This window comes from Lichenostomus cassidix, chromosome 7 (assembly GCF_008360975.1).
Source record: "Lichenostomus cassidix isolate B80296 chromosome 7, HeHo_3.0, whole genome shotgun sequence".
NCBI lineage: Eukaryota > Metazoa > Chordata > Aves > Passeriformes > Meliphagidae > Lichenostomus > Lichenostomus cassidix.
In genome coordinates, this window is record NC_139488.1 from 7,026,758 (window position 1) to 7,040,101 (window position 13,344).

General features: G+C 38.9%; 1 protein-coding gene across 1 annotated transcript in view; it reads left to right on the top strand.

The window, feature by feature from the left end:
• The window catches only part of COL3A1 (collagen type III alpha 1 chain), a 49,044-nt gene that overhangs the window by 14,585 nt on the left and 21,115 nt on the right, over positions 1-13,344 (top strand). The window contains exons 2-11 of the mRNA XM_085065980.1: positions 3,316-3,521; positions 5,121-5,159; positions 5,725-5,841; positions 7,433-7,504; positions 10,670-10,735; positions 11,312-11,365; positions 11,616-11,669; positions 12,317-12,370; positions 12,523-12,576; positions 12,918-12,971. Of these exons, the coding sequence (XP_084922106.1) occupies positions 3,316-3,521; positions 5,121-5,159; positions 5,725-5,841; positions 7,433-7,504; positions 10,670-10,735; positions 11,312-11,365; positions 11,616-11,669; positions 12,317-12,370; positions 12,523-12,576; positions 12,918-12,971 (770 nt within the window). The remainder of the gene's footprint in view (positions 1-3,315; positions 3,522-5,120; positions 5,160-5,724; positions 5,842-7,432; positions 7,505-10,669; positions 10,736-11,311; positions 11,366-11,615; positions 11,670-12,316; positions 12,371-12,522; positions 12,577-12,917; positions 12,972-13,344) is intronic.

The following is a 13,344-nucleotide window of genomic DNA, read 5'->3' on the forward strand; positions in this document are numbered from 1 at the left end:
CTAACCAGCAGTGTAAAAATAGGGGAAAGATGGCCTGTTTCTGCTCCTCACTGGAGCTGTCCTCTTTGCTGTAAGGCAGCAGGATCACATCTCTGAAAATAACAAAACAACAAAGCAAATCACTGAAAATGAAGTAAGAATGAAGAAAAAATTGACATATGAAAGTTCAAATCCTTGGACCTGAATTTGCTAGCGAATAAGTACCTGGTTGTCTTAAACACAGTTTAAAAAAATGTGTGGTTTGGAAAGTCTAAGAAAGTGATACTGGGAGCTGAAAATCAGAATATCACAATTAAACAAATACATATTTTGGGTACAGAAAAGAGTGAATGCTATGCATTTCTTTATATGTGTACACAATTCATATAACTGTACATTACAAGTGCAAATAGTATCAATATGAAGTTCTTTTAGGTCCATATAATAGTATTTTTATTTAACAATTATGACTTGCCCTAAAGAAAAGTAATTTCTCCCCTTCCGCATTATGTTTATAGATGAAAAGCTGTGGAGCTGGGAGGTGCTTAAGCAGAGTGGCAGCTGAGTAGTACATTGCTCTGGGTGACATGGATCTGTGCCCACCCATGCTCTCCAGGGTGCAGCCAGCCACTCCTTCAAGATGGATTACAAACTCTAACCTCCCCAGCAGCTCTGCTGACACTCTGCCTCCCACAGCACACAGCTTTTGAATGCTTCATGTGTGCAGTGAGCCACTGGTGCACTGAACTCTGCAGCTTTTGCCACTCTGTGATTTGGTGTTTCTCTTGAAAAGTTTGGTTTATCTCTTTACTAGAGAGGCAGTAAAGATTTCATTCATAATCCTTCACTTCTACGTTCCAGCCTTCTTGTTTGTTAGGAAATATTTATCATTAGTCTTGTCAAGCCTGGGCAGCTTGTTTTTTCCCCCAAGCACCCACAGAGAAATGCTGGTTTGTGAAAAACAGTCAGAACCTAACTAAGCAGAGAACCGGCTTATTTACCTGGGATCCACAGATATGGTTCTGTGGGGTGAGAACTGGGAAGCCAAGCCACCTTTTTAGAAACTAGAATTGGCTTGGCACACTAAGGAAGGATGTCTACATCCTCTGCAAAGGTACTCATTTTTAGGCAGTGTGCTTTGAAGCAGCATCCTCTGATGCCATAACCCTGTGACATGTGGGTGTGAGGAAGAGGCTGTCCTGAAAATGAGCAGTTCTCCTCCATCTCTCTTGTGCAGAATATGAAGTTTCTAATGAGGCCCAAAAGGGGTGGAAAAGGAAAAAGTGAATTTCTAAGTGATAGAGAATGTCTGAGAGGAGTGAGCTTTCATATGCTGTTGGAAGGTTTTTGATTGTAAGATTTTGTGTTTTCAAAGGAAGGTAAAATACTGGATCCCAGCTTGACATCTGGCAAAGAAAAAAATACTGGCTTGAAAACGTCTAAAAAGGCTTTTTGAAGTTTTGTGCATCTTGTTGCTCCTATCAAGATAGTGGACAAAATCAATTCTTAACCATAAGGAGTGTCAGCCTTAACAAGTCAGCATTTTCCTGGTTGCTTCTTTTATAATTCAAGTGCAAAAATAACAGAAGTTGGTGCACTCAGACACAGGCAGCCTGCAGGAGGATTGAAATTGGGAAAAGAAACCTCCTGTCCCATGGAGTGCTCTGCTCCAAGATCTGCACTCTGGCTCTCCCCTCAGGGAGCCATGATTTAATTCCCCATTGCCTTTCCACAGCTCCTACAAGGAGGTGATGAATTTCATGGGTAAAATAGAAGGAAAAGTCAGGTTAATAAGGTCAAGAAAAAGCAGCTGAGTGAGACACTGGGAAAAGAGCAGAAGAAAACTAAGCTCGGTTGAGATCATGGAAATGAAGGGGAACTGTTCAGGTACAAAACAAAAGAGGATTCATGAAAAATGAAAAGGGAAGTTATATGTTATGGGAAAGGTGAAATGCAAAGGAAACACATCTAAGTGTGCATGTTAGCAAAGAGCATTGGCGTGGAATGGGAACACACACCCACAAATAGAGAGAAAAAGGGGAAAAAAAGAGACCAGGATGCTAATGCAGTGGTGGAAAAGAGAAAAAAACAGAGACTAAAGATGCAGGGGGTAAAAAAGGGGGACTGCATAATTCATAGGAAAGAACTGCATGATAAATTTGGACTCAGTCTCATACTAGATAATTGTGGCCACTACAGCTTGATGGCATTCAGATATTTCTGCCTTGAGCCAGTAGCAATTTTAATGTCAGAGCTTTGAATTACATCTTTTGTCATTTTATTTCTCATTTTGAAGGGTGTGGTGTATAGTAGGTAAATTATTCTGGTATTAAAGTTTTAAGAATGATGTAGGCTCACAAATAGCTGTTTCCCCAGAATGTTGTTTTTATAAACTGAATTACTTTTAATTATCCATGAAAAAAAAATCATATTATATTTTTCATGACATTCACTGATGCTTATATTTGCAATCTGAGACTTCCAATAATGTCTACAAAACTTAAAATGAGCTTGTAAAACTCAAATTAGATGCTCCTACTGTTATTTTATACTGGTTTCTTAAATGACCTGGCTTTCTACATCATGTTTTTCTAAGAAAATACCAACCCAAAATTTAATGGTTGAAGGCAGTTTTTGTCACTCTTTTCATATTCATAGTCCATAACAAGTTTGATCAGTAAAACAGCTGTTGGAAGGCATTCACAAAACCATGAATATTACAAATGAACTGTCGTCTGTCTGAAAATAAGACACTTGTAACATTTGAGCAGGCCAGCTGATACAATTATTGCAAACCATTTGGGCAATTAATGTGAACATTCTTTCCGATCTGTCACATATGCTGGCTTTCAAAAAACATTTTGAAACCCCTTGGTGGCAGTTATTAATGCAAGATGCTGGTGACAGGAGTTTGTTCTGGACAGATGGCTTATCCCACATCCATGTGCAAGTGCTCCTGTTGGCACATGGGGGCCAGAGAGACTCTTGTTGGGGAGCTTTGGCACGTTTGCTCTGTAGCTGCAGCAGAGAATTCAATTGCTAATTAGACAGTAACTCTGTCTGACACTAAAATTACTCAAGACAGAAGATTATCAGAGATTTAATTGAGCTTTGGCTTGCCTCCAGGAGGTTTCCATTGATGTCTGTTTATTAACTCAGAGCAGACTCTGCAATTAATGTAACAGATCCTCCCAATGCAGGAGCATTTATCCTTTTACTTCACATGCATGAGCTAGAACACTAAACAAACTATCCAACGGTTTTCACGTTATTCATTTTTAATTTGGAAAACACATTTGAAATAATATTCAACACTTCTTTTTCCTTTCTTTCCAGTGGCAGGATGTACCTATCTTGGGCAGGAATATGCTGACAGGGATGTTTGGAAACCAGAGCCATGCCAAATCTGCGTGTGCGACTCGGGATCTGTTCTCTGCGATGAAATCATGTGTGATGACCAGGAGCTGGACTGCCCCAACCCAGAGATTCCTTTTGGAGAGTGCTGTCCAGTTTGCCCACAAACAACAACACCAGCTCCAAGAGTAAGTTTATTCTCAGTGTTGCTTCTTTGGTGTCAATGCCTTCTTGATGCATGTCAAACTCAATTCATTTTGGCTCAGATGCTTTTAAATGCTTTTCTTTTCAACGCCACTTTCTGAATTTAGGTAAATATTTAGGATGGATAATGCAGCTGAAAATATTGTCTTTCAGCTCAGTTTTATGTGGACAACAGGCACCAAACATAGTGGAAAGGGATAGAGGGCAGCAATTAGCCATTAAATTTTTCATTTTATGGAAAAGCAGAGGAATAACGCAAACACCTTATTTCTGACACATAATCTATATCCATGAAAACAATGCCAACTTGAAGTCAAAGAAAATTAGAGAATTTTCACAGCATACCGTGAGGCTACATTCTTATTAACCCAATTCTACATCATCACACAGTGAGTTTCCTTTTGCAGGCTTCTTGCTGAGTTAATGTCCTGCAAAGGAAAGGTAATTATACTGTAAATACCTATACTGTACATACCTATACACTGTACACACCATATCACTATCTTTTTATAGACACCAACATTATATAAACCAGTTGCAGCAATTTAACCTCAGGAAAATCAAGACTCTTAGTACATGTTAAGCCCCCTCCTAAGAGCTCCAGTGAGTGAGTCAGCTATACTGAGCTCTCAGCTCATCTGAACATTTCAACAGTGTTTAAGATCCATGAGATTCTGTTAGAGTACAGAGGTTGCTAGAGACACATTGCAGATCCTTATCTAGAAAATAAGAGAGTGAAAGAGATGTGTATATGGGAAAGAGAGAAACATTTCTGCAGCTCTCTAGCTGCAGAACAACTCACCTGTTTAAACATGGAATGTCACACACAAATATTTGTCTTACTTGCATCACACTAGTGCAACTCCACTGCTTCAGGATCACCTGAACAGTCTGAGGGGTGGAAATGAGTGGTATAGACAAGCATGCTGGAGGTTTAAGTATACCTCCCTCTCCTGTGTTTTGAGGCTCAGCAGTTCTGGGGCTCCTGATAATGAAGAACATGTGGACTATTCCCCCAGCCTGTCTTTGGTCAGCCCATTGGAAGCTGTCCTGATGACCTTGGATGGTGTATAGGGAAATGCCACCTTGAAAGATCCTAGATGGTTTCACCTGAGTATTTCTGGCTACTGATTGGCAGCTTAACACAAAAATTGAAAATCCAGATAGTAACACGTAACTGAATTATTAATTGAAAAATAAATAAATTGAAGCAGTAGATCTGAGGATTTAAAATTAGCTAATCACAGTTCACATGTTGGACTGAGAAGGACACAAGAAAACTGTCACAGCATTCCACAGTGGACTTCTGTCCCCACTGCACTCTGGCAAAGCTCTACTGACTTTATTGGTGCCATGTTTGTGCCTGCAGGGGAGCTGAAATTCTATGGATGATCCAAGAAAATGGAGATAGACTGACCAAGAACTCCGTGGCCTTTAAAGATAATGAATAAGAATAAATTCAGTTCATATGATAAGGCTATATTCAAATGTTTAAAAGTGCTTTGCTCTTGTTCATGTGTGCAATTTTTTTCATTTTACTTTGATTCTGTTTTTTAATTTAATTACCTCTCCTTTTTTTCTAGACTCCTGGAGTAATCAGCCGAGGCCCCAAAGGAGACCCTGTAAGTGCAGCTTTTTTGTTTTTCTGAAGGAAATGAACAAAATGAGGACCTCATTCCTCTAGTGTTATATATCCCATTAAAGCTGCCAAGATATCCTGTTTTAATTGATGTCTGCTCTGTCTGCAACAGTACTATACTCTATAGTTATTTTGAAATAGAACTTTAGCTCCAGCAAAACTCTCAAAAATTCAGACTGGAGGAACACAGAGAGAGGGAGTTTAGTCCAAACGATATCACATGTGTTATGTTTTGTTATATTTCTTTCCAGTAGGAGAAAAAAATTCTGTGGGACTCCACTAGCAGTAATAATTTTAGATTCAGGAACAGAACAGTTAAATGTTTCTAGTGTGTTTGATCATATGTTATAATAAGGCTCCAGCAACCAAGTGCTTCCATGTGTGAGTTTTGTCTTTCTTCCCTGAATGTTTGGTTGTGGCCTTGTATGTAAGAGAGGTTTCCCTCTGCAGTCACACAGACTTTGTTACAAATGGAAAGGTTTGTCCAGCAATACCCTTGCAGTTGGAGGCAAGTGAAAACAGTATCTGCTCTGTTTGTGTCTTTGCAGGGTTCTCCTGGAGTTCCAGGCAGAAATGGTCCCCCTGGCCCACCAGGACAGCCAGGGAGCCCTGGGGCTCCTGGGCCCCCTGGGATCTGCCAGAACTGTCCCAGTATCAGCGGAGGTGTAAGTCATTGTTATGTTCAGCTTCTGCCTGGTTGCTCATAGCCACACAAAGCAGTGCTGTAGGCACCTGTGCCTTGCACCTTCACAGGTGCTTTGCTTTCAGTGGCATCCATCTCATTTGTGCCTTGGGGAAACAGAACTGGGTGGTAGGTGGGATTTTGTTGTTGTTTTGGGGTTTTGTCCATAAAATTTCTCTGGAGTGCAATTAAATCCCTGCCTTACCTTATTTTTAAAACTTTTGGGGCAAGATCTGTTGAAGGACTTATGTAATTCAGAAATAATCCCACCAGAAGGAGTATGTAGGAGTATTTCCCTTCAAGTTTAATGGTTGGGGAACTCTCCTACTTTCCTATGTTTCATGCAATGCATGTTTAATAAAGGAACATTCCCACAAGACTAGACTGAAGCACTGATCCTGTGTTTGCAGGGAAATGCCATGCAAGTACTCTTTGTCATACTCCCTCTATTTCTGGCTCAGTGAATGTTGAATTCATTTCTGAAGAGCTGGGCAGACTCAGCAAGAGACCTAATTGTAACTAAAGATTATTAGCACTGAGCCCCAGGCAGTGCTTTGTTAAGAGATGACATTGTCATCCATGCAGTTGACCAATCCCAGATTTACAGGATGGGGTTTCTTTAGCACAAAGCTAATGAAAATTTTATGTTAAAAGAATTGCTACTTTTGAATACAGGCCACTGATTGTAATTTCCATATATGCTTCCCACTCCCAGGTAAGCCAGAAACTGAGGAATGTCTTGGTTTTATTTAATTCTGGAAAGGATTACCTCTGCAGGACTGAGCTGTGGATCAGTTAACCAGTCTCAGTGGGCATCACAGTTATATAGCAAGTGAGACACTGTTTTGCGAACACAGGAGATTATAATGGGCTGAATTAGTCACCCATTCCAACACTCCATCCAAAATTTGCTGTTGGATCCTGACAAGAGGGTTGGTATCAGGAGCACTGGAGTCCTGTACCTGGTCAGTGCAGGAATTGGATCCACAGGGGTTTGGGAGAACAGGCAGAGCACTGCATGTGTTCAACTCTTGCTGCTCAACCACCTGTGGGTCATTAATGCACCACTGCACTGACTGTCTGCTCATGTGAAATGAGCCATTCATTAGGCACAGGTAAAAGAAATCAGGACAATTATAAGAATTAACAGTTGTGCTCTTTAGTGCAACAGAAAATATTTCAGCAGCTTCCTTGAGTGACTACTAAGTCCAAAAGAAAAGAGACTGACAGAGAAAATGGTGAAAGAAGTTTAGAAGGAGTCAAACAAGAGTAAAGGGAGAGAGAACAGTAATTTTGTTGTTCAGCTGAGGCCCAGCTGTCAAGAAGAAAAATGGATGTGCCCAGCCTGGGGAGCTAATGTCACTATGACCTCAGAAAGAAGACATTGGCTGGGCTTCTGTCATGGGTGATGTAAATATATGGCAGCTATATCTCAAGCTAGTACTATTCAGCAGATACAAAAGAGCTATTTCCATATATTTGCCATACCAAGGTAAGAAAAAATTAATTGGATTTGTAGCAATCACTTTTCTTTTTTTTCTTCCCCTTTCTTTTTTTCTCCATTTCTTTTGCAGAGTTTTTCTCCACAGTATGACTCCTATGATGTGAAGGCTGGTGGAGCTGGTATTGCGTACCCACAGCCCATTGTAAGATGACAAAACCTTTTTTCTGTGCTTTTTTTGTTAAAAGAACAAATTTTCTGCTTGTAGATTATACCTTGGATGTGTATTTATCCTGATTTTTATTTAACAATATAAGTTTTCATTTATTTATTGCCTACAAGTTGAATGTGATGTAAGGCAGCAGTTTGCTCAGCAATACTAGTCTAGAAAGTAGCTATAGATCATCTGGATTTTTTGCCATTTCACTTTATTTCTTCAGTATCTCACCTTCCTTTTCCTGATCTCTGTCTATGAGTCACCTTCTTACACTACCTAAACATTTATCCCTTTCTCCCTCATGTACATTCCTCATTTATCTGCTTGATATTCTTCCTCTAATTGCTTCCCTTCCTTCCAACATTTTTACCTCTTCCACTGCCCTTAATGTTCTTTCACCCACTCAGTATCATTCTGTCTTTACTCAGTATGATACTCCATACTTGCTAACTTTCCCACAATTCAAACTTTCCTGATAACAAGTCAGTAAACCCTTCTTATAACCTTTATTCATTCTAAAATCCAAAATATTTTCACTTTTTCTTTTTATAATTACCATTTTTTTACCCACAGCTACTCAAACTGTGTACTAAGGATGCTGTATCTGCCTATCTACCTGGTCCAAGCTTTTCAGTTTTTTAAGTGGGAAAAACATTGATTGCCTCAAAGAGTTATACTTGAGCTATGCTTCATGTATAAAATAAATCTGAATGTTGCACCTCATGATTCCCCTTTTAGGCACTGGGATTTAGAGATATTCAACATGAAGTGTTCTTGACTCAGGCAATCTGCTGCATAGAGGATGTGGTGAATTGCTGTTACTGGAAATTGGCTGTGCTTCATTAAGCATAATCATTATTTTCAGCCCAATTCTGCATAACACGGCTTGGGTATCACATGTTGTAGCATATCAAGGCAGTTCCAAGCAAATGTGTTATTTCTCAGGGTTCCATCAGGTCATCTTGTGAATTAATGTTTACTAATCACAGCAGCTGTTTTTCCTGAAATATAGTTCATTATTTCCTCATCTTTATTTTAATCCATTTATTTCTACCTCCTTGGTTTGATCATCTATGCATTTGTCTTCTTCAACCATCTGGTTTTGTATTTGTTTATTCATTTATTCATGTTCATTCCTCACAGTTTTTGCCCACAGCTATCATATCATCTGCATTTTGCTACATGGTGTCTTAATATGGGATGTGTTGAACTAGGCAGGTAACCAAGACACCTTCAGCTAACAACTATGGTTACTCCTCTCTATTTTGGCTTTTTCCCTGGAAGTGATTATTGATTTCTTGTGCTTCAAACCCTGGACTCGGGTTAAAAAAATCCCACCAAGCTACTTTATTGGGCACCCTAGAATATCTTCAGTGCTGTGTGTATATTTTCAGCTCATAAGGTCTTTTATATTGCATCATGCCAAATATGACCTCAAGGTACCGGCAGTTACAGCAGGCAGATGTGACTGAAAGCACTAGGGCCAAATAATATTTATAATTAGCATTACACAGATTTATTTCCTTATTATTTTATAAATGTATCAATTTTCAACTTAATATCTCCTAATGAATAAATATCCAAACTGAAATAGTTTGGAAGATTATTAAAACAAGAAAACATAGCACCAACATTTGTCCATGCTTGGTTACCATGCCTGGTATTTCCTCAATCACACATCTCTCCATTGCTGCCTTCCCATGGCTTTACACTGCTTGTAGACTGATTTTGTGCTTTCCATGTTTCTCTTCACTTGCTTCTTCTCTTCATCTTGCCTTTGCCTTTTTTCACCAGTGCACATTCTCTAGCTGAAGGATGCTCATCTGTCCACAGTCTGGAGATGACAGCAGCAGGCACACCCCTAACTCAGTTTATCACCTCAGTGTGTAACTTGAAAACAATTGTATCTCATTTGTTTATAGAATAATATCTAATTGATTGATTGCTATTGATCAGTTGGTGGCTTTAATTCTGGTTTAATCTATTGTTACCTTACACCAAATGAGTTTTAACAATCAACAGGGACTTCTCATTATATTCACACATCAAAGGCAACCCCATTTCCCAAACCCTAACAGCACATCCTCTTGCTGTACTTCGTATCCTAGAAAATTGCAAATATTAAAATGGCTCACTCTTTTTAGACAAAAGACAACTGTGAACGAATATAATTTATTTTTGTAGTATAGTAGTGTATTGTCCTACATATGCCAGTATAGTACAGAAATCCTGTTAATGTAGTATTATGAAAATTAAATTAATATAATATCTGTAATACCTATTCTGACACATTATGATAATATCTCATGAAACACACTTTGTACAATATCAACTACGGAATATTCTGCCAGTAGTGCAGCACAGAATGATCCTCGTGTCATTCATATATGTGATTCTTTTGGCTCTATGAAGCACATGAAGAGTTTAATTTAACAGAAGCTTTTTTTAAAGATCCCCCTATAGCTGCAGTAGACCAGTGTGCTAACTTTTAAATGTTTTCTGTTTTGCAGTATTAAATGTTTTTGTGGTTGTTGCTACAGGAGGTAGAAATGTTGAGGTTTTGGTTCATCCAGACCCCATTTCTTTCTTATGGCTTGGTACTGTTAAAGTTCAGATAATATTTCACTGGTGAAAATGCTTGCCTTACTGACAATAACAAAAGTATGGCCTTAATTCAGTATATCTCTAGGTCATGAGAAATCTCTAGTGCTGGGCTGATCAAGCTCAGTTACCCAGCAGAGAAATTGGTGCTCAGTTACTCTGTTTAACAAGTTCAGTTCCAGTTTGTATTCTTTCCCTCCAGGCAGCTGAAAAGCTGAGCTGTGAGCATCCTTCTGGCTTCTAAAGAAGGAGACTAGTGACTCAAAAAGGAAAAGCTGCAGCTCTGAAAATACCTTGGGAGTTAGCTAAGCTTTCAAGGAGCAACCCAGTGAAGCCTTTTCTGAAGGGACAGCTAAACAATGTGCTTCTTCAGCACTGGGTGTATATACTGCTGCTTCCTTTTTACTGCACCAAGTGCAGCTCACCGTGGATGTTTCTCTGTACTAATTATGTAAAAATCTACTTCACAGCTATTGATGATTATTGCAACTATATTAAGCTTTATAGCTATATTACTTTAATGTAACTACTATTTTTTCATCCACACTATAGAGTGGCTTCCCAGGACCCCCTGGCCCCAGTGGCCCCCCTGGCCCACCTGGTCATGCAGGTCCCCCTGTAAGTATAATTAATCCTCTCATAATCATCTCATATTCTTTTACATGAGCTCTGCCTTTTCTCTGTCATAAATATTAAGTACCTTTTCAACCAATAAATCTGGGTACTATGCTGGAGGATTTTGTGCATAAATGTCACCTTGGGCTGTACCTTCAAGCAAGACTCAAGGGCTGAGGGCAGTATAGTGTGCTTGCTTAAGCCCTTGTGTACCCCTGAGATCTCTGCAGCTCCATGGGGTGTAAGCTAACATTAAGGCATGTCTGCCATCCTGTTAACATTGCCAAATGTTCATCTGTACAAAAATTTATCAGGAGGTAAAGGAAAGTGGGAGATACATATTCAGTGAACACACCATGGGTCTGAGTTTTTTGACATCCAACTCCTTTTAGAGGAGTAGTTTTAATTCTGTTTTCATGGAGGCATGTTCAGCTTGGTTCTGCTAATTTCACCTTTGGTCATTTGTTGACCAATCTGACTACAGTTTTCCTTACAATAATGAGATTATAAAATATAACTGCACCATGAAATGATGCATGTAATTGCTCACAACTTAACTGGGTGTTTACTGCATTCTAGGGCACTGCTGGATACCAAGGCTCCCCTGGAGAACCAGGACAACCTGGCCCTCCTGTAAGTACCCAGTCAGCATCACTGTGAGTGTTAAAGGCATGATCTGAAAAGCATGAATCTGTCACCATGTGGCATGAATCTGGAGTAGATGGAAGTTTTACAGTTCATCCTGTTTACTATAATGGATGTCAAATTATTTAATATTTATATAATAGTTACTAGTATTTACTATGTCTAATGCAATTTTAATTTGAAAGGGAATTAATATTTGTTTTTATTATTGTAGTAAATATTAATTATTTTTCTGCAGGGACCTCCAGGCCCTGTTGGAATGATAGGCCCAGTTGGTCCACCAGGAAAAGATGTAAGTTCACTATTATTTATCCAGTTATTAATAAATTGGAACAAAAAAAATCACTGAATTGCAAGACATTAGGTATAATTGTCAATTCAAAAAAATTTGAAATTTAGCAGGCAATTTGACACAAAAAAAAAACCCCAAACTAAAACTAACATAAGCATGAAATGTCGTATTTTGATCTGATTAAAAATAAATTAACAGTTATAGAAAAAATCAGACAGTGGTGGTAGTTTTCTGCTCCCTTTAAATCATACTATGGGACTTAAAGCCATTAATACCATTGTCTGTGTCACAGCTGGGAGTTCTGGGCAGGTTAAGAATCAGGCAAGATAAATATCTACAGCTTTTTTCCATTTTGAGTGCTTTACTATGGAAAATAAATTTTCTGGGGTCATGTCTTGCTAAAGGTTGTCTTGAAATAAGTTGGAAGATAACTAAAATCTTGTTAAAATCTGAGTTTATGAGTTCTGGCAGTTGTTTTCCAGAAGGCAGTCACAGAGTGAACTGTCACCCTGATAGGATTTCCCCACTGTCTTTGGTGGAAGTTTCACCTGCTTACTCCAACTCACCTTGATCTACCACAGCAGGTGCTTTGCCAGTAAGTGAAGCAATAGCAAAACACTAAAAAAAATATTGTTTTCTTTCAATAGGGAGAACCAGGAAGACCAGGCAGAAATGGAGATCGTGGAATCCCTGGAATACCGGTATGGAAAAGCCCCAGTAAAAATGGTCTTCTAATCAAAGGTTTTGTTTTGCCATTTCAAGTTAATCAAGTGAACATGACACACAGTGAACATTGGCTTGTGCCCTTCTATAAGTACAGGATTTATTAACCTTTCCCTATTTATGTGTTTAGGGTCACAAGGGACACCCTGGGATGCCTGGGATGCCTGGGATGAAAGGTCAACGAGTAAGTATTGACTATATTGAGTACAGCCGAGTCTGTTACTCTGCTTGAATTGTGGTGTTGCACAGTTGTCCTCTTTCAGTCATCATTTCCAAGACTGAATCCTACAATTAAAGTTAATTTCTGGACAATGTAATCTGACCTTCCATAATAAAGACTTTAATTTTATCTGGTTACCTCAATTGCAGAGCTCCAACCCTAATTCCAGAAAGGGTTACAACAGCTGGCAGCACTCATTATTGAAAATATGCCTCTTTTGGGGCTTAATATTTTGCCAAGGGGAATCAAGTTTTCCAGAATGCAGGAGGAATACTTTTCATAGGTATGTTTTTCTTTTCCCACAGGGTTTTGATGGAAAAGATGGTGCCAGGGGTGAAAGTGGTGCTCCTGGTCCAAAGGTAAAAATCTAGTGTCATCTTTGTAGTAGGTAGAGTAATGACCTCCATTATTTGTTGTATAGCTGTGCTTTGCATCTTAAACAACTATAAAAATACAGTAAGCATTAAAGAAACCCATTTAATAGCTCCATGAAAAGAATAGAAATCATTCCAAGGGAGTTGGACTTTCTGAACTGCATCATGTCACAATTTTCCAGCCATAGTAAACATGAGATAATGAAAGGACATGTCTGGGTCATCTGACTTTATTGCATAGTATTTTAAAAACTGAGTCTATCTGATTTTTATTTCCTGTTAATTTTTTAATTTGACACTTGTTTAGACTTCTCAGACCTCAGTTCATGCTGAGGACACTTGGCACCACAACAAATGA